The 22045-nt window shown below is 40.7% G+C and overlaps 1 protein-coding gene across 3 annotated transcripts in view; it reads left to right on the top strand.

Annotated features, from left to right (window-relative positions):
• Positions 1–22045, top strand: part of phf10 (PHD finger protein 10) — a 41677-nt gene that overhangs the window by 4903 nt on the left and 14729 nt on the right. For 2 of the 3 annotated variants that reach the window (XM_055639237.1, XM_055639239.1), the window contains exons 3-9: positions 28–158; positions 4844–4927; positions 10633–10766; positions 12905–13054; positions 14947–15056; positions 19309–19465; positions 21627–21779. In XM_055639237.1, the coding sequence (XP_055495212.1) occupies positions 28–158; positions 4844–4927; positions 10633–10766; positions 12905–13054; positions 14947–15056; positions 19309–19465; positions 21627–21779 (919 nt within the window). The remainder of the gene's footprint in view (positions 1–27; positions 159–4843; positions 4928–10632; positions 10767–12904; positions 13055–14946; positions 15057–19308; positions 19466–21626; positions 21780–22045) is intronic. The other variant, XM_055639238.1, reaches the window with a different exon arrangement.

The following is a 22045-nucleotide window of genomic DNA, read 5'->3' as shown; positions in this document are numbered from 1 at the left end:
GGGATTTAAAATATTTTTTCTTCTCAGCTCAACCTATTTTCCAGCAGAAATGTTGACGGAGTATAAATGGCCAGGTGATGATACAGGGGAGTATTACATGCTACAGGAACAAGTTAGTGAATACTTGGGTGTGACTTCATTCAAGCGTAAATATCCAGGTAGGCTTTCTTGCTCGGCAATTTTTATTGTGCACTTCAATAATTTTTGTTTATTGAATTACATTTAATTGCTATTCCTAATTTTGAAAGTACCCAAATATTCAGTGCCAATCTGTAATGCCCTGGATTCTGCCAAGAAATGTCACCAATTTACCATTGCATGTGCATTTGATTTTAGTTTTAGAGAGAGCGCGCGGAAATAGGCCCTTCGGCTCATCGGGTCCACACCGGCCAGGGATCCCTGCATATTAACACTATCCTACACACACTAGGGCAATTTACACTTATACCAAACCAATTAACCTACAAAACTGTACGTCTTTGGAGTGTGGGAGGAAACCGAAGATCTGGGAGAAAACCCACGCAGGTCACGGGGAGAACGTCCAAACTCCGTATGGACAACACCCGTAGTTAGGATCGAACCATGGTCTCCGGCGCTGCAAGCACTGTAAGGCAGCAACTACAGCTGCGCCACAGTGCCGCCTTGGCCCTGGATTTCTTGAATTGCAAAGTTATGCTATGCTGTATGGCATCATTTTTCTGAATGCACGGTATTGGCTACTTGTGCAGACTGGACAGTGCAGGAAGTACACCAAGGCAAATTCCTTGTATGTGAATACTTGGCCATTAAACTTACTTACTTAATTTGAAAGGAGGCGACCAATTGCGAGTGGCTTAATTTACATCTTTGCATCTTTAAATTTCCAGTTATTTGGAACATTTTAACTGTTTTTAAATGTGAGATTTTGTTAATTTAATTTTGTGTTCTATTAATTTATTTATTTTATAATTTACGATAATTTAAATTGTTTTAAAATGCTGGAGACATTGGAGTGTTTGACAGCTTTGTCAGTTCTGCTAAGTTTGTGGTTTCCGCTTTGCCAGATGTCGACGGTTTAAATTTCTCTTTTTTTGTGGCTGGGGTTTGTTCTGTCCAGGGCAATCCGGTTACAGCATGGAAAGTCCTTGCTTTGCAACGAGGCCTTTGACCTTCTCTCCACAGCAGGGTGCAACTGTCTAGATTCTTCTTCGTAACCTTAGGATAAGTCGGAAGTCAGCAGCAAGTTATCTGCTGTCCTGGCCTGATGACATGCACCACATATTTGGCTGTTAACACACCATGATACAGTCATATATCTCAACTACACATTTTTACTAATGATTGTCCTTCATCATTTTCAATAACCCTACTAATAGTGTTACACATTCATTCAAATCACATTCCGTTATTTTTCTGAGTTCAATTTCTGTGTCATGGATTTGTCAGGTGCTAATGTAACAACCGAATTTGGGTACAGCATTGTTATACTGCTGTAGCTCTGAAATCCCTCTATGCTTTCCTCGCACCTCAAATCTTGAGCTCTGCAACACTAAATCTATATCTGTTTAGTCACAGGAGTTATACAGCATGGAAGCAGGCTCTCCAACCCAACTCATCCATACCAACCGTTGCCTAACCGAGCTAGTCCCATTCGCCTCCTTTTGGCTATAAACCTTTACTATTCATGTATCTGTCTAAGCCTCTGTGTGGAAAAAGTTCCCCTCAGGTTTTTTTTTTTAATCTTTCCCCTCTCACTCTTTGACCTCTAGTTCTTCACTATTCCAACCGTTGGAGGGGGGATGATCTTTACACTTCTCCAAATACCTCTGTACGGTCATTTTGTATTTTCATTCTGGGTATTGTGCAAAGTATATTCTGGCGGTGAGGATAAGACTCACCATCCAACTTTACACTTCTCATGGTTTTAAATACCTCTGTACGGTCATTTTGTATTTTCATTCTGGTTATTGTGCAAAGTATATTCTGTTGACCTCTAAAAGCATAACTACTAAAATAAGTGATATTGCAGACAAAGAAGATTGTTATCAAAAATTACAGTCGGATCTTGATCAGCTGGGCAGGTGGACCAAGGAATGACAGATGGAGTTTAATTCAGATAAATGTGAGGTATTGCAAGTCAAATGAGGGCAGGGCCTTCACAGAGCAGTAGGGGCCTGCAGAGAATTGTGAAGCAGACAGTTCTAGGAATACAAGTACAAAGTTCCTCGAAAGTGGTGTCGCAGGTAGATAGGGTAGTGAAAAAGACTTTTGGCATCCTTGTCTTCATCGGGCAGGGAACTGAATATAGAAGTTGTAGGTGTACAAAATGTTGGTGTGGCCACACCTTTGAACTATTGTGTTCAGCTTTGGTCACCCTGCTATGGGAAAGATGCCAAGATGGAAAGGGTTACATGGAAGATTTACGAGAATGTTGTCATTCACGAGGAGGGCTTGAGCCATAGGGAGAGGTTAGGCAGGCTGGCAATTTATTCCTTGGAGCATAGGAGGGTGATTATATAGCGGCACAAAATCATGTGGAGAACACATAGAGTAAATGCACAATGTGTTTTTCCCAGGGTTGGGAAATCAAGAACTAGAGTGTATAGGTTAAAAGTGAGAGGGGAAAGATTTAACAGGAACCAGAGGAGCAACTTTTTCACACAGAGGGTAGTGGGTATAGGGACTGGACATTTGGACAGGCATGGATTGGAAATGTTTAGAGGGATATGGGCCAACTGTGGGCAAACAGGACTGGTTTCGATGGGGCAAGGACATATTTCTGTATTCTGTTTCTTTTTTGAAAAGAAACAGTTTTTTAACTTGGAATGCTAGAAAGAGGTCAACCAAAAAGCAACAGTTTAACTCGGGAGATTGGTACTGGTTTATTATTGTCACATGTACTGAAATACAGTGAAGAAGTTTATTTTGCATGCTAACCAGTTAAATCATACCATATAAGAGTACAGCCATAAGAAAAGCAGAATGCAAAATACAGTAAAACCCTTGTTTTAATGGACCCCTTTGTTGCGGATTTTGGTTACAGCAGACGGACCTGCCGACAAACCGTCTCCCCGGCTGCCTTGAACCCCAGCTTCTGCACTGTAGCTCAAGTTGTAGCTCCTGGCGATAGCGCTTACTTCAGGCCGCCACAACTGACGGGCTTGTTCACCGTAGGGCTCTCTACCTTGGAATCGATGGGTGGGTGGGACCAAGTTGACCGAGCACATCCTGTCAGTGACAGCGGCCTGAAGAAAGCGCTGTCCCCAGGGGCTACAACATAACGCACAACAACAGCTGTGACAACTTGATTGAGCAGCAGCTGGTGAAGAAGGGCTCACTGGTGCAGACTGGTGACATTGGCACACATTTTAAGGTGAAACGACTCAGTGCTGGAGTAACTCAGCAGACTGAATCAATCTGAAGAAAGTCCCGACGTTACTTAGAAACATAGAAATTAGGTGCAGGAGTAGGCCATTCGGCCCTTCGAGCCTGCACCGCCATTCAATATGATCATGGCTGATCATCCAACTCAGTATCCCGTACCTGCCTTCTCTCCATACCCCCCTGATCCCCTTAGCCACAAGGGCCACATCTAACTCCCTCTTAAATATAGCCAATGAACTGGCCTCAACTACCCTCTGCGGCAGAGAGTTCCAGAGATTCACCACTCTTTGTGTGAAAAAAGTTCTTCTCATCTCAGTTTTAAAGGATTTCCCCCTTATCCTTAAGCTGTGACCCCTTGTCCTGGACTTCCCCAACATTTGGAGCAATCTTCCTGCATCTAGCCTGTCCAACCCCTTAAGAATTTTGTAAGTTTCTATAAGGTCCCCTCTCAATCTCCTAAATTCTAGAGAGTATAAACTTATTCATGTTCTCCAGCAATGCTGCCTGACCAGCCGAGTTACTCCAGCATTTTGTGTCCTTTTGTGTATTAACCACCATCTGCAGTTCTCTGTTTCAACTACATACAATGATAATACCTTACACGGTTATAAAAGAAAGTCGACAATAACGGACACCATTCTTCCACCCCATGGTCCTTTATAATGAGGGTTTACAGCTTTAATGAGGGTTTACTGTTACAGCTGCGGACAAATGCAGGTTAAAAAAGGTGCAGGTTTTACAACAAGATTTGTTTAGGCCCTTGGTTTATAAAAAGTCCATTCATTATTCTGATAACAGAAGAGAAGAAGCTGTCCTTGAATCTGGTGGTACAAGCCTTCAAGCATTTTACGCTTAAAATAAAGAGTTCTGGTCTTTTGTAGCGAGGATCCATGATGTTGTTAGCTTTTGCAGTTATTGTGAATCAATTCCATGGTCTTTCTTAAGTCCTTCGGCATTCTGATTTGAATACTCCCTTCTATGTTGAACAGCAATGTTTGCCTTTGATATCTCAAATCCCTGAATCAAAGTTGGATATCCTCCGATATTTTAATTCAGCATGGATGGAATGCGTTATTGACATTTCCAGCCTGGAACCCTAATTGACTATGGTGCCCCAACATTAAAACTTTTATTTTTGGCCCATTAGAAGTGACGAATGTCAAAGAGAGCACAACATGTTTGATCAATAACAACTCATTCTTGAGCTGTCAAGTGGCATGGAGTTGTTTATTATCTATTGCCAGCTTTTGTAGTTTAAAATATTCTGTGATTTATATGCAATAAACCATCTCCAAGTGCACATACGAATACTGATGTGAAAGGCTTTGATTATTGTCTGATTTGTTATTCATATTTTGATCTAAACTCAGCTAAATTTATTTGCATGTATTTAATAGATTTTGTTTCTCAAAGGTCACAATAACTTTCAAAATAATGATGAAACATTATTAACAAAATAATAATGATGGTGCTTTGACAGATCTGGAACGGCGTGATTTATCACACAAAGAGAAGCTTTATCTCAGAGAGATGAATGTTATCACTGAAACACAGTGCACCTTGGGTAAGCTGCCCCCCACCCTCTTGATGCTATTCAGTTTGTATGGATGTGACAGGAGGGGAGGTGGAGGGAGGGGGAGTGGGGCGTGGACGGGAGGATTGTGTGGGCGGGGGGGGGGGGGGGGAGTCTGGCGTTGTGGAGGGGCGCTTTGACGGGTGTATGGGAGGGGTATGTGTGGGCAGGTGGGGTTTTTGGGAGAGGGGCGTGTGGACAGGGGGAGGGTTGTGTGTGGGGGCAGAGAGCTCTGTGAAGAGACGGGGGAGAGTGCGGTATTACGGTGGAGGGGGGCATGAGCCAGCGAAGGGGACCAGAGGGGAAAGGGTTGGGGGTGCGATGGGGGACTCTCAGTGGGCACTGGTCGCTTTGCTGGCCACTTCGCTGGCCATTCTTTGCCGGGAGTCTCCGCTTTCCGTATGGCGACATCACCGTCATCTCCGACTGCGCTGGCTGGGCTGGGTCGGGCCATCCGGAGCCTCCCACAGCTGCAGTAAATGGGGGGGGGGGGTAAGAGATCTCTGGGTGTGTGTGGGCAGGGGGACAGTTGTGAGGGAAGTGTGGAAGGGAGGTGTGTGTGGGGGGGCAGTTGGTGTGTGGGGCAGGGGGGGGGGAGGAGAGAGAGCTCGGAGAATAGATGGGGAAGAGCCACGGGGGAGTGTGCAGTATTACGGGGGAGGGGGGCAGGATCCAGCAAGGGGGACCAGAGGGGAAGGGGTTGGGGGTGCGATGGGGACTCGCAGTTGGGCGCTGGTCACTTTGCTGGCCGCTTCGCTGGTCGTTCTCCTCCGCACGGCTTGCGGACTCAGTCAGCATGGCTTGAATACTCCCTTCGATGTTGAATAGCAATCTTTGCCTTTGATATCTCAAATCCCTGAATCAAAGTTGGATATCCTCCAATATTTTAATTCAGCATGGATGGAATGCGTTATTGACATTTCTAGCCTGGAACCCTAATTGATCTTCGCTCTTAGTGATCACACTAAGATCCCACGAAGATCTTATGAAGATCACACGAAGATCACAATTCGGAATGTCTGTTTTTATTATATTGTTAATTTTAGGTCTACTTTCAGTTTTAGACATGGTAATTTTAATTTGTTTTTAAAGCTCTATGTATTTTTATCCTTTTTTAAAAAATTTATACACTGAATGGAAACCGATCGAGCAACGTTTTTTTGTTTCCTCTGTGTATGCGAGTACTCAGTGAAAATTATATTAAAGAAATACTGAATATTGAATACAAGGCACAACAAATTTAAACAAGCTGTAGTTTTGTTTTAAAGCCATGTCCATCACAAAATGCAGTCCATATGTTAAAAAGTTTTAGAGCTGAGACTTGAATATAGAACTTACTATATTCACCCTGCTTCCTGTAAAGACTCTATCCCCTACTCCCAATTCCAAAAGCAAAAGCGGAAATGTTTGCGAAGTAATTAAAAATAAATAATAACTGAAATATCACATTTACATAAGTATTCAGACCCTTTACTCATGACTTTGTTGAGGCCCCTTTGGCAGCGATTATAGCCTCAAGTATTCTTGGGTATGACGCTACAAACTTGGCACACCTGTATTTTGGTAATTTCTCCCATTCTCTGCAGATCGTCTCAAGCTCTGTCAGGTTGGATGAGGAGCGTCGATGTACAGCTATTTTCAGGTCCCTCCAGAGATGTTCGATCGGGTTCAAGTCCGGGCTCTGGCTGGACCACTGAAGGACATTCACAGACTTCTCACAAAGCCACTTCTGGGTTATCTTTGCTGTGTGCTTAGGGTCGCTGTCCTGTTGGAAGGTGAACCTCCGCCCCAGTCTGAGGTCCAGAACGCTCTGGAGCAGGTTTTCATCAAGGATCTCGCTGTACTTTGTTCTGTTCATCTTTCCCTCGATCCTGACTAGTCTCACAGTTCCTGCCACTGAAAAACATCCCCACAGCATGATGCTGCCAACACCATGCTTCACCGTAGGTATGGTATTGGCCAGGTGATGAGCGGTGCCTGGTTTCCTCAAGACGTGACGCTTGGAAATCAGGCCAAAGAGTTCAATCTTAGTTTCATCAGACCAGCGAATCTTGTTTAGGTGCCTTTTGGCAAACCCCAAGCGGGCTGTCATGTGCCTTTTACTGCGGAATGGCTTCCATCTGGCGACTCTATCATAAAGGTCTGATTGGTGGAGTGCTGAAGATATAGTTGTCCTGGAAGGTTCTCCCATCTTCACAGAGGAACTCTGAAGCTCTGTCGGAGTGACCATCGGGTTCTTGGTTACCTACCTGACCAAGACCCTTCCCCGATTGCTCAGTTTGACCAGGCGGCCAGCTCTATGAAGAGTCCTTGTGATTTCAAAGTTCTTCCATTTAAGAATGACAGAGGCCACTGTCCTCTTCAGGCCCTGGAATGCTGCAGAAATTGTTTTATACCCTTCCCCGGATATGTGTCTCGACACAATCCTGTCTTGGAAGTCTAGGGACAATTCCTTTGTCTTCTTGGCTTGGTTTTTGCTCCGACAAATGTGGGACCTTATATAGACAAGTGTGTGCCTTTCCAAATCATGTCCAATCAATTTAATTTACCGCTGGAGGACTCCAATCAAGTTGTAGAAACATCTCAAGAATAATCAATGGAAACTAGGATGAACCCGTTCAATTTTGAGTGTCATAGCAAAGGGTCTGAATACATGTAAATATGTGATAACCACATAACAATTACAGCACGGAAACAGGCCATCTCGGCCCTACAAGTCCATGCCGAACAACTTTTTTTTCCCTTAGTCCCACCTGCCTGCACTCATACCATAACCCTCCATCCCCTTCTCATCCATATGCCTATCCAATTTATTTTTAAATGATACCAACGAACCTGCCTCCAACACCTTCCACTGGAGGCTCATTCCACACCGCTACCACTCTCTGAGTAAAAAAGTTCCCCCTCATGTTACCCCTAAACTTCTGTCCCTTAATTCTGAAGTCATGTCCTCTTGTTTGAATCTTCCCTATTCTCAAAGGGAAAAGCTTGTCCACATCAACTCTGTCTATCCCTCTCATCATTTTAAAGACCTCTATCGTCCCCCCTTAACCTTCTGCGCTCCAGAGAATAAAGACCTAACTTATTCAACCTATCTCTGTAACTTAGTTGTTGAAACCCAGGCAACATTCTAGTAAATCTCCTCTGTACTCTCTCTACTTTGTTGACATTCTTCCTATAATTGGGCGACCAAAATTGTACACCATACTCCAGATTTGGTCTCACCAATGCCTTGTACAATTTTAACATTACATCCCAGCTTCTATACTCAATGCTCTGATTTATGAAGGCTAGCATACCAAAAGCTTTCTTTACCACCCTATCTATATGAGATTGCACCTTCAAGGAACTATGCACGGTTATTCCCAGATCCCTCTGTTCAACTGTATTCTTCAATTCCCTACCATTTACCATGTACGTCCTATTTTGATTTGTCCTGCCAAGGTGTAGCACCTCACATTTATCAGCATTAAACTCCATCTGCCATCTTTCAGCCCATTTTTCCAAATGACCTAAATCACTCTGTAGACTTTGGAAATCCTCTTCATTATCCACAACACCCCCTATCTTGGTATCATCTGCATACTTACTAATCCAATTTACCACGCCTTCATCCAGATCATTGATGTACATGACAAACAACAAAGTACCCAACACAGATCCCTGAGGCACCCCACTAGTCACCTGCCTCCAACCCGATAAACAGCCATCCACCATTACCCTCTGGCTTCTCCCATTCAGCCACTGTTGAATCCATCTTGCTATTCCTGCATTTATACCCAACAGTTGAAACTTCTTAACCAACCTTCCATGAGGAACCTTGTCAAAGGCCTTACTAAAGTCCATATAGACAACATCCACTGCTTTACCCTAGTCAATTTCCCTAGTAACCTCTTCAAAAAATTCAAGAAGATTAGTCAAACATGACCTTCCAGGCACAAATCCATGTTGACTGTTCCTAATCAGACCCTGTTTATCCAGATGCTTATATATATTATCTCTAAGTATCTTTTCCATTAATTTGCCCACCACTGAAGTCAAACTAACAGGTCTATAATTGCTAGGTTTACTCTTAGAACCCTTTTTAAACAATGGAACAACATACGCAGTACGCCAATCCTCGGGGACTATTCCCGTTTCTAATGACATTTGAAATATTTCTGTCATAGCCCCGGCTATTTCCACACTAACTTCCCTCAATGTCCTAGGGAATATCCTGTCAGGACCTGGAGACTTATTCACTTTTATATTTTTCAAAAGTGTCAGTACTTCTTTTACTTTGAACCTCATAGTATCCATAGCTACTCTACTAGTTTCCCTTACCTTGCATAATTCAATATCCTTCGCCTTGGTGAATACCGAAGAAAAAAAATTGTTCAATATCTCCCCCATCTCTTTTGGCTCTGCAGATAGCTGTCCATTCTGTCTCTCCAATGGACCAATTTTATCCCTGGTTATCCTTTTGCTATTAATATAGCTGTAGAAACCCTTTGGATTTACTTTCAGTTATTTCAGGATATTTCAGTTATTTATTTTTAATTACTTAGCAAACATTTCTTAACACCAATTTTCGCTTCTTCACTCTGGGGTATTGTGTTTAGATTGATGATTGAAAAAAATAATAATTTATCCATTTTAAGCCACTTCTTAAAGATAGAAGACTGCTCTTCAGCAGGGAAACTGACAAACATTTTTTTGTACAAACCCAGAGCTCTTTTCCTCATCAAAGCTGTAATTATTAAGTCATTTGTAATTTTATTCGGTAATGCTAGCAAAGGAAATAAAGCAAAAGTATAGATCAATCATGGCGAACTGGTCTTGATGAATGACTATGTCATTGCCACGTGTAGTTAAATGTATGACAGGAAATGATTAGGAATCGTATACCATGAGCAAAAAATAATAAATTCCTGTTTCTAAGGATATTTAAATTGTAGGATCTGTTCATTCAATTATCAGTGAAGAGTTTGACATTTTTGTGGGAAAGCATCGGTTGAATGAGCATCCCTTGAGCAGAGGAATAAATTATATATAAAAGTTAGAAAGAATATCTTAGCAATAAACTAGATTTCTCTCCATTTAAAGCATAGTAGATTGGACTGTTCCACACTCTCCCCTCTGCTATACCTGCGGTGACACTAACCTTCAGTGGGCCTGCAGGTCAAATCGTGCTCCATGACAGCCAAGGCTGTCCTGCAAAAAACTTTGGTTGGCAAATCCTGAGGCCTTGCCCTTAATTGATGTCGCTGTCAAATCTTTTTTAACTGTTTCTCAATATCTTGAGGGTGTGGAAGTCGAGAATCAGCTGGGCTGTGCAGTGCAATTCACTACAAACCACTGGCTATTGTTCAGAACCATCTTGGCCATTGCCTACTGATTGTTGTACCGCTTAGAAAATTGGCTTAATATTTTAACCACAAAGTTATAACTGTGATAGAGAGGCATAGAATAACTTATATTTGACTGGACCTGCTTTGAAATGGTTATCCAGGCCTCAAATTAATATATATGTTCTTGAAGATATGGGGTGCTTGCTTTTGAGAATGATCTCGGGTTCAAGTGCTGGGGAATATCTCAAAAAGTGTGAGAAGACCTGCAATGGCCAATTTTGTTTGGATTTTCAATTGGTATGGGACCAGCAAGCCAGTCACGCTGTTAATTTGTATGGATTTATGACATTAAAATTCTTGTTTTAGGCTTAACTGCTCTAAGAAGTGATGAAGTTATTGATCTGATGATTAAAGAATATCCAACAAAGTATGCTGAATATGCAGTGGTTCTGCAGGAAAGGGAGCGGCAACAGATCACCGACCGATACAAGGAATATTCGGTCAGTACTGGGGGCAGAGTGACATTATAACTGGAGTTTCATTGTATTTTGTATATAGTTCTTTGTATATTACGCTTTATTCATTATCTGCTCCACCATGAGTTCATGATAAAAATATTTCTGTAATTAAATAAAAAATGGTGGAAGTACTGGACAAGTTAGACAGCATCTGCGGAGAGAGAAATCGAGCTAAGGTTTCAGGTCAAAGACCATTCATTAAATTACTTGAAAAATATGCATTACAAGAGAGGGTAGACCCTTCTTCAGACAACCTTAGATTTTTCCAGGATCTGCAGTTCTTTCTTAAGCATTACAAGAGAGGGATCTTTTGGTTACTCGTGTCTTTGCCGGTTCTTTGGCAAGTCCATTTGCAACCCCCGGCTTAGAATCCTGGAACAAGTATACATTAAACTTCCCTGCGACAGTTAACAGTATGGTCTGGAAATTCCAATGCCCTCTAAAGAGTGTGCAGGAATTATTTTAACTATTTTGATCACAATCCTGCAGCACAAATATATATTTTTTAATTAATCTATAGTTCTCATTCCTCGGCCTTACCTGGCCTTGATGTACACATTGGCAAGGGCATTGCAAGGGTTGGGGAAGAGGGGAGGGAATGGGGCTTGCATTGATGTGGTGGGAAGGGTATTTTTGTTTTATTCAAATTTTTGAGAGGTAGGTATCACGGGTAAGGCAAGTGATTTTTGCCCATCTCTAACTGTTACTAAATAGGGTGTCTCCTTGGCCATTTAGAATACATTTAAAAATCAACCACATCGCTCATTGTGCAACATTAGAGAAAATGTAGTTTGCAAATCAATTTCTAGGCACATATCTGTGATCTATTTTATCTATAAATTGCCCACTCTTAAATTTTAAACTCTGATTTCAAAATGTGTATACTTTCAAATCAGGGTTTGTATTGTTGCCAGGTAATTATCACTGCTGGGTAACAGAATATGAGAGTTGCTCCTTAGAGTGAGATTGCTAGTTTAAACTGAATTGTTGCCATGACTATATGGATTTGGGTTCAGTCACCGCTATCACCAAAATAACCTCAATCAGGATACTTGTAGAATGCTCCCATCCCTAAGTATTTGACATAAGCTACATATCTTTATTTTTTTAAATGGCTCTAATCTCAAAAAGCCTATAAAAGTAACAGAAAACTTGTGTCTTTTTCCTTCGCTCAGGAATGCTTGAAATACGAGGCCTGGTTTTACATGCGTTAGTCGTCATTTGCACTTGTGGCCAAGATCCACGATTGGCCTGCACTTGCCCTCTGTGTATTTGTAAAGAGGGATATGTTGGGGGTGAGGACCCTGGACACAATTGGTGAGGCTCTGAACTGAACCAGGGCCTCATCCAATGTAATCAACTCATATGATCAGAACAGGCCTTGCCCAAGGAGCTGCTAAGCAAACACTTGCTGGGTGACAAAGCTACACCCCGTTTGCCCACTGATCTGACTAGTGGGAGCATTGGGAAAACAGTTGGAAAACGAGAAAACATTTATTTTTAAAAGGCAAAAAAAACAAAATAATATGAAATGTCACTTTAAACATGGATAATTGAAAGATTTTAACTGCTGTGGTAATGACGTGGTTACATTACTGGGCGAGCATCCAGAATTATGGACCATTAATCAGAGTCTGTGGGGGAAATTATATTCTAGTAATTAAAATTTTACAATTGGAATTGAAAACTAGTAATGGTTATTATGAAGCAACTAGATTATTATAAAGCGCTTGGTACATTGCTGCTAATGCTAGGGCTGTTAGTAAATTTTGGATCCTATGAACAAATGAGAGAAAAAGCACATTATTACTTTTGTCCAACATAGCTTCTGAGCAGGGTCCATGAACAGATTCCGGAGCTGAGTTCATGGAATTCCCCAATACTTATGCACTCCATTGAATAGTGATAGTTTCACGAGCAAGAATCTATCGGCTGTGTTAATGAATCATCCAGTGCAGAAACAGACCCTTCGACCCACCATATCCATGCCAATTATTGTACTGATCTATACGAGTCCCATCCACCTGCATTTGGTGTGTTGCTTTCTATGGAAATGTTCTGGATGTATAGTCTCAAACCGGCCAGTAAATTGTGTAAATACCTTGTGATTCTTTATGCAGCAATTACAGTTACAGAACACACAAAAGGTTGAGCCCAGTAAAGTTCCCGAGTACATCAAAAAAGCTGCTAAGAAAGCCGCAGAGTTCAACAGCAATTTCAACAGAGAGCGGATGGAGGAAAGGCGGGCTTACTTTGACTTGCAGACACAGGTAAGGTTGATTCTGTACTTGTCATGGTCAGAGGTAATTATAAATGCTAAGTGTGATTTTTAAAATGCAACAGTGACAAACCAGACAACTTATTACACATTTATTTATCAACGCTTTAACTTCGTTGATCTGCATGTTAGTTGAATGATTGGAAGTTGCTTGCGAGACACAAGTACATAATTTAGTAACATTCTTTTCCCTGGAACACAGTACCAATGATGAAGCATTTATTGCTCACAAATACAGTAATCTGGGTTTGATCATGACCTTGGGTGCCATCTGCGTGGAGTTTGCACATTTTCCCTGTGACTGCATGGATTTCCTCCCAGTTTCTTAGATTATTCTCAAATGAACCAAAATATGTGCCCGTTGGGAGGTTAACTGGCTGCTGTTAAGTGCTCCTAATGTAGGGGGATAATAATGTTCATTTGGAAGAGAAACGATTACAGGGAATCAGTGGAAGAATGGTATTGCTTTTAAAGTCGGAATAGACTTGATGGGCCAAATGGCTTATGTCAATAGGAAATATAAAAATACGAGAGAAGAAATACATTTTCTGCAATGGTATACATTTATTGTAGATTATCTTTTAGATGAAGTAGGATAGAGACTACAGAAGATGAGGATTTTCACTCAGACCTTAAGTCTTAAAGCTTTTAAATTGAGATTCCATTCTGGTTGAAATATCCATACCTTTAATGTTGGCAAATAGTGGGGAGTGATTTGTCTTGTTGATCATCAGTAATTGGATTATGGGGCCTGGAAAAATCTGAGGCCTATACTCTTAAGTCTTTTATATGAATAACTTGTGGGGGCACAATGTTATTTTGGATCTGTGACCAAATGCGCAATTGCTAATAAACGAGGACTATGGTTTTGAGAGCAAAACAGAAAGTACTGGAGGAACTCAGTGGGTCAGGCAACATCTGTGAAGGGAATGGACAGACTAGGTTTTTGATTGGGATCTTTGTTCAGATTGAGTCTCTCTTCACACCTGGATGGTGCTGCCTGAGAGAGTGGTTGAAGCTGGGTTTCTGACAGCATTAAAAAGGTGCCTTGATGAGTTCTTATGGACCAAGTGCTGAGTGATAGGATTAATACAGAAGGATAGCCACTGGTTGTGTGGATATATGATTTGCATGTTGTATAATTCCTGCTCTGCTCTTCTACCAATCCCCCAACCACTGTGGCCCTCCCTTTAATGCCCTCTGGCCTTTATACCACTACCATTTTTGGAAATTGCCTCTTGGTTCACACATCAACGTCTGTATGATGTATGCCCACATTGCAAGCTACACCTAGCATATTTTATTATCCACAGAAATTGTTCTTAAATCAGCCCTTTTCTCTTGTATCATGTAAGTATTTATTTGATTCACAACTTATGTTCAAAGTTGCTGACATCATGGAAAAGGGAGTCATACTTCCATACTTTTCTTATTGCACTGCCCTCCTGTGCATAGCTTTAATTTGTTTTGCCTTTCTCTTCATTCAGCTAGGTGAGTGGCACCAGTGCATGCAAGACTGGACTGTTGTAACTTGGTTGTGAAATGTGAGCCTCCCTCCTCTGATAAACTTATATTGTGCAGAAAAATCTGAAAAATGAAAGAAATGCTTTACACATCTCTTTCGGGACATTCTAAAATGTGTTTATAACTTTAAGTGTAGTGACTGGAACAAACATTTAAGTGTAGTGACAGGAACAAACATCGGGCAACAAATTTACCTTTTGAAACCAGTAAGTGCTCCTGCTATCAGTGTTATATCTGTTTGGAATTTGTATTCCCTGTGTAAAAAAAACTTTTTTCCTATTCTGAGTGACACATAGAAAAGATTCTGCATATCTGCTATGTCTCTTTTTTTGTTTGTTGTTTTGGTGTCTCCTAATTCAGGTAATCCAAGTGCCACAGGGGAAATACAAAATTCTTCCCCCAGAGCGAACGAAGGTTGGTGCTTATCCTGTTGCTCTCATACCAGGCCAGTTTCAAGAATATTACAAAAGGTAAAAAGAGAACCAAAAAAAAACCCTCTGCCAATGAATGTATGGCAACTAAAACACTTTTTATTTCTAGTTGTACAACAGTGTCAAAAGTAAATAATATATGAAAAGTAAATAATATAGAAAAATAATATAATATCAGAGAACAATGGACTTGGACCCCAAGATCACTGTGTACATCAATGCTGCTAAGTCTCCTGCCAATAACTGTATAAAGTAGCCTCCAAGACCCATCGTTTATTTATTTGCCTCTGTATTCCACAATTTGGGATTTGTAATTTAAAAAAAATCACATGTGGTTAAAGTGCACATGAAGTTTTTATTAAAGGGTATTTGTATCCATCTTGTAGAAATTACAGTTGTCTTTATACAAAGTCCCACTGTTTCAGGGCACCATAATGTTTGAAACCCATGGCTTCACAGGTGTTTGTAATTGCTCAGGTGTGTTTAAATGCCTCCTTAATGCTGGTATAAGAGAGTTCTCAGCACCTAGTCTTTCATCCAGTCTTTCCATCACCTTTGGAAATTTTTATTGCTGTTTATCAACATGAGGACCAAAGTTGTGCCAATGAAAGTCAAAGAAGCCATTATGAGACTGAGAAACAAGAATAAAACTGTTAGAGATGTCAACCAAACCTTAGGATTACCAAAATCAACTGTTTGGAACATCTTTAAGAAGAAAGAGAGCACTAGTGAACTTACTAATTGCAAAAGGACAGGCAGACCAAGGAAGACCTCCACAGCTGATGACAGAAGAATTCTCTCTATAATAAAGAAAAATCCCCAAACATCTGTCCGACAGATCAAAAACACTCTTCAGGAGTCGGGTGAGGATTTATTCACGACCACTGTCCACAGAAGACTTCATGAACAGAAATACAGAGGCTACACTGCAAGATGCAAACCACTGGGTAGCCGCAAAAATAGGATAGTCAGGTTACAGTTTGCCAAGAAGTACTTAAAAGAGCAACCACAGTTCTGGAAAAGGGTCTTGTGGACAGATGAGACGAAGGTTAACATATCAGAGTGATGGCAAGAGCAAAGTATGGAGGAGAGAAGTAACTGCCCAAGATCCGAAGCATACCACCTCATCTGTGAAACATGGTGGTGGGGGTGTTATGGCCTGGGCATGTATGGCTGCTGAAGGCACTGGCTCACTTATCTTCATTGATGACAACTGCTGATGGTAGTAGCATAGTGGATTCTGAAGTGTATAGACACATCCTATCTGCTCAAGTTCAAACAAATGCCTCAAACCTCATTGACCGACGGTTCATTCTACAGCAAGACAATAATCCCAAACATACTGCTAAAGTAACAAAGCTAAAAAATGGTAAATTCTTGAGTGGCCAAGTCAATCACCCGATGTGAACCCAATTGAGCATGCCTTTTATATGCTGAGGAGAAAACTGAAGGGGACTAGCCCCCAAAACAAGCGTAAGCTAAAGATGGCTGCAATACAGGCCTGGCAGAGCATCACCAGAGAAGACACCCAGCAACTGTTGATGTCCATGAATCACAGACTTCAAGCATTCATTGCCTTCAAAGGATATGCAGCAAAATACTGCGCATAACTACTTTCATTTACATGACACTCCTGTGTCCCAAACATTATGGTGCTCTGAAATGGGGGGACTATGTATAAACACTGCTGTAATTTCTATACCGTGAAACCAAAATGTATAAAAACACTCTTTATTAAACTCTGGTAATGTGCGCTTTAACCACAAGTGATTTTTTTTTTCTATTACAAATCACAAATTGTGGAGTACAGCGGCAAATAAATAGTTGATGGGACTTTGTCCCAAACATTACGAAGGGCACTGTACCAAAATTCTTAAGGGGTTGGACAGGCTAGATGCAGGAAGATTGTTCCCGATGTTAGGGAAGTCCAGGACAAGGGGTCACAACTTAAGGATAAGGGGGAAATCCTTTAAAACTGAGATGAGAAGAACTTTTTTCACACAGAGAGTGGTGAATCTCTGGAACTCTCTGCCACAGAGGGTAGTTGAGGCCAGTTCATTGGCTATATTTAAGAGGGAGTTAGATGTGGCCCTTGTGGCTAAGGGGATCAGGGGGTATGGAGAGAAGGCAGGTACGGGATACTGAGTTGGATGATCAGCCATGATCATATTGAATGGCGGTGCAGGCTCGAAGGGCCGAATGGCCTACTCCTGCACCTAATTTCTATGTTTTCTATGTTTCCCATTACATTTGACATTCCAAAGTGCAATGCCTCACATTTGCTTGGATTTAACTGTATCTGCCATTGCTTTGCCTATATCCGTAACTGATCAATACCATGCTGGACCTTTTGACAGTTGCTTTCCCTGTCTGCAACTCCATCAATTTTTGTGTCATCTAACATTACGAATCAACCGATCTACATTTTCATCCAGGTCATTTGTATATATCATAAACAACATAGGTCTTGGGATTGATACGATGCCTGAACAGCACTACTGGTCACAGACCTTCATCTAGTCCAGCACCCTTCTACCACTAACCTCTTTCTTCTGTGGGTAATCCAGTTTTGAATCCAAACTACCAAGTCACCTTGGATCCCATGCATTGTAATTTTCTGGATCACTGTACTATGAGGGACTTTGGCAAATGCCTTATTTGTGTCTAAATATGAGTGAATCCTCTCCAATAGCATCCTTACTGCTGATGTGAGGCTCACCTGTCAATAATTTCCTGGATTTCTCCTATTTTCCTCAAACAATGAACTATTGGCTACACTCCTGTTCCCCAGCACCTTGCGTGTATGTCAAGAGAGGATACCAAGAACATTTTCAATGCCCCAGCAATTTTCTTTGTGCCTTTTGTCAAGAACCTGGGGTGTAAGGCCCCAGCAATCCTGTCTCTTGCCTGGGATGTTTAATTTATTTCTTATGATGACACAGAAGGCCACCATTGGGCCTATCACATTCATGCTGGCTCCTTGCAGATCAAACCGGTCGTTTACTTTTCCACCTCTTACAATTTGTTCTTTATTGCCTGCACATCATTTGTAATTTAGAATAGCCAATGAACCCACCACCCTGCCTTTGGGAAGAAACCAGAGTACAGCAAACATCAATATAGTCATAGATTAAATATGCAAACCCATACAGATAGCACGGAAAGTCAAAATCAAACTGATCTTGCTGTATTGTATCTCAAACCGCGTAAAGTAACGACAGGGCTTTCATCTTATGGTATAATTCATTTCAAAAGTTTGGTCGCAACCAAAAAACCAAAATAAATAAACTTTTCCCCAATGTCTCACCCACTTGTGATAAATGTAATTCACAAGAAGCTACCATAGCGCACTCTTTTGTTTTTTGTATAAAAATCCCAAAATTCTGGAACAAAATATTTGAAATCTTCACAAAATTAATTAAAATAAAACTTGTACCAAAAGCAGAATGGATCATTTTTGGAATATCGGAAGGTAACCCCGAACTAAACGTGTTTCAAAAGAACTTACTTAATTACGGGCTAATAATGGGAAAAAAGCTTATACTCAAATTCTGGAAAAACACTCCAATACCAACAATAAAAATGTGGATTTCAAACATGTTCGAAACATTACACCTGGAAGAGATGAGACTCCTCCTAGCAGGCAAAGCAGACCACTTCCAAAAGACGTGGTCTGCATTTATGGAACTATTACAAGCATAAGGTGCAATAGTAATTTAAAAAATAAATGGTACCAGGATCTGGTAACGGAGGGTAAAACAAAACAAAACACGGTTGGTATATCCTTTTTTGCGGAGTTTTGTGTTATAATAGAGCGATTGTTTCTCCTTTTTTTTCATTTCTTTCTAGGGTCTATTTCCTTTCTTTACTTCCTTCTCTAACTTCTTCTCTAAGGGGCTTACTTTTACCAACACTTTCCTGCACCTTCATGACTCTTGCTCACTTTCCTTACTTCTTTTATTCATACCTTTTTTAAAGCTCGAAAAATGAAGTGGTACAACAAATGTAATAAGATATATGTGATGTGTATTACTGTAATTTACTGTACTTCTAATAAAAATAAATAAAAAAAAAAAAAAAAGTTTGGTCGCAGTCTAAATGAGATCATTCTAGCACTGAAAAGCAAATTAGATTTATATTCAAGCGAGGTCTTCTGATGACTGACTTTATTTCTCAATTTATTTCTGCCTGATTGTTACCAGATTAAAATTTCATGCATGATGAAAAATGAAAATCACACTAAATGTTGAATATGAATTAAGGATAATTGTAATTGCATTTACCATATTAGGTACTCTCCCAATGAACTGCGTTACCTTCCTGTAAACACGGCCTTGTATGAACCACCTTTGGACCCAGAATTGCCAGCACCTGACAGTGATGGAGATTCCGATGATGCAGAAGATGGACGTGGGGAGGATGAGCGAAAAGAAGATAAAGGTTTTTCCGTAAGAAACCAGACAAACAGAAACTTGACTGTAGTTAAATATTGTAAATGTGATGAGAGCATGTCAAGTATCGTCTTGGCATATTATGACCTTCCAGACTCAAGCTTCAGGTCGTAAAACTGGAGAATTGTGTGCAGTTTTGGTCCCCTAATTTGAGGAAGGACATTCTTGCTATTGAGGGAGTGCAGCGTAGGTTTACAAGATTAATTCCCGGGATGGTGGGACTGTCATATGCTGAGAGAATGGAGCAGCTGGGCTTGACCACTCTGGAGTTTAGAAGGATGAGAGGTGATCTCATTGAAACATATAAGATTGTTAATGGCTTGGACACGCTAGAGGCAGGAAACATGTTCTTAATGTTGGGGGAGTCCAGAACCAGGGGCCACAGTTTAAGAATAAGGAATAAGCCATTTAGAACGGAGATGAGGAAACACTTTTTCTCTTATAGAGTGGTGAGTGTGTGGAATTCTCTGCCTCAGAGGCCAGTGGAGGCAGGCTCTCTGGATGCTTTCAAGAGAGAGCTAGATAGGGCTCTCAAAAACAGCGTAGTCAGAGGATATGGGGAGAAAGCAGGAACGAGGTACTGATTGGGGATGATTAGCCACGATCACATTGAATGGCGGTGCTAGCTCAAAGGGCCGAATGGCCTACTCCTGCACCTATTATCTATTGTAATCCTGCTCTTCCAATGTACAACCTGTTAGTTTTTGTGCCATTACATTTCTTGACCATATTTGTTCTCACTCTCACTACATCTTCAAACCTGTTTATCGCTAACTTTTTTAATTGACCTGAAACTGCTGAAAACATCCCTGATTTCCTGTTATTAGTTCAGACTTCCAGCATCTGCATCATTTTACTTTCATTTTTATATCTAGGTCTATTTATGTGTAGTAAAAATCCAGTTTGTTATTTGATTCAAGTGGTTTTTATGTGAATGGTCAAAAAGCAGAATCAAAATTAAATTCCATTACAATTCAATATTGTTTACTTCTGTGTCGTAACTAAGCATGTATTTGGGCTAAGTATACATAATGATGGTATTACTACAGATAATGAGTGATTAGGTCAGATTTGCCATTTTATTTGGGTCCAACGTTTAGCTGTCAGTGAAGTGATTGAACTTTGCATGGCAACATTGTTACATTTAATGGCACCAGCTTAGAAGTGGCAACTTAATATTTAGAACCATTGATAGTTTTTGTGTTACATGCGACTCAGATGTGGCAGAAGTGCTTTTTCATCTATTCAGCACTTTATTATCTTGCCACCTTTGAAGAAATAATTTAAATTTTCTTCGAGGATGACTTGCTCTTGTAAAAGTGATTTTCTATTAATTTTTCTTTACCTGCCTGAAGATTTAAAGATAACTTTCTTATAAAAGTGGCGTCTCATTAAAACAGCACCATTTACAAAATTAGTGTCATTTTTGACTAACCATGATGACTGATTCCATTAGTATCCAAAAATCTTTCAATCTCTACCATGGAGGAAATGACTGAGTATCCACACTGTTCTAGAGTTTAGAATGCAAAGCTGCCTGGGGAAAAAAATATCTCAAGCTCAATCCAAAATGGCAAACTCCTTATTCTGAGTCTGCAGCTCCCAGTTTTGGACCACAAATGTCTACGTATGTCCTGGGACACTGTCCAGTGGTTTCTGTTTGTCTCCTACTTACTTCCTTGAAAAACTAGCTACTCCGATTTGCAAGGGCTAACTTAAAATCTGAGGGACTCTAGATCTAAACCATTATTTTCACAATCTCTGTATTCGTTTAATGCCTCCAGTTAAATGGATTTTTGAATTCTTTATTTCCACTCTACCAGTCAATGGAAGAAATTATTTTAGTTTCACCTATGACCGCATTCTGGAGTTGTGCCACTCATTTCCGGCAGTGCTCTGCTGTTCTTGACGTTAAGTTTTTTAGCATGCACTCTGGCAGCAAAAATTGAGTACATTCGAAGTTAATAGATTTCCAATTTCTAAACACATTTTAATCTGCTTTTTGTTCCTACTCGTTCATGTTGTATTGTTTTTGAATGATTAAACTTGAATTACCAGCAAGAAATGTTTATTTTATTTTGGTCATGAATTAAATTCAAATATGTAAAATGATCTTGGGTTTTGGCATCCAACTGCATTATTTTCAATTTTTCCTCAGGATACATCTTCTGGGAGCACGACAGGCGGTGAAAGTCCTACTGAACATCAAGATGACTCATCACAGGGAAAGCAGACACCAAAAGAAAGAGGACCACGAGCATTGAAAGATGCAAAACGCAGTGTAACACCCAAATCAGTGACTGGGTACAAGGTAGAAGATAAAAGCCCCTGAGACATCCTTTCTGATGAACCTCTTGCTAATTTTTATTTTGTTCTGAGTAGAATTGGTCAGCCTGTACTAGCCAGCGTCCACTAATGCATCTCCTGCATTTATCTCCCTCTGCTTCCTTATCTTGCACTATTTTATTCCACCTGAGGCTTACTGGTGAAGCTGCCTGGATTCTTCCTCCTCCTGGAACTGTAGTAGGCTTGTGTTTTATCCCCTTGGAGCTTGCTTATACTCTCTCTGCTGAAGCC

The sequence above is a fragment of the Leucoraja erinacea genome, chromosome 8 (genome assembly GCF_028641065.1).
Source record: "Leucoraja erinacea ecotype New England chromosome 8, Leri_hhj_1, whole genome shotgun sequence".
In the NCBI taxonomy this organism is placed as follows: domain Eukaryota; kingdom Metazoa; phylum Chordata; class Chondrichthyes; order Rajiformes; family Rajidae; genus Leucoraja; species Leucoraja erinaceus.
Note: the sequence above shows the minus strand (reverse complement) of the source record. Positions and strands in the feature narration are given on the sequence as shown.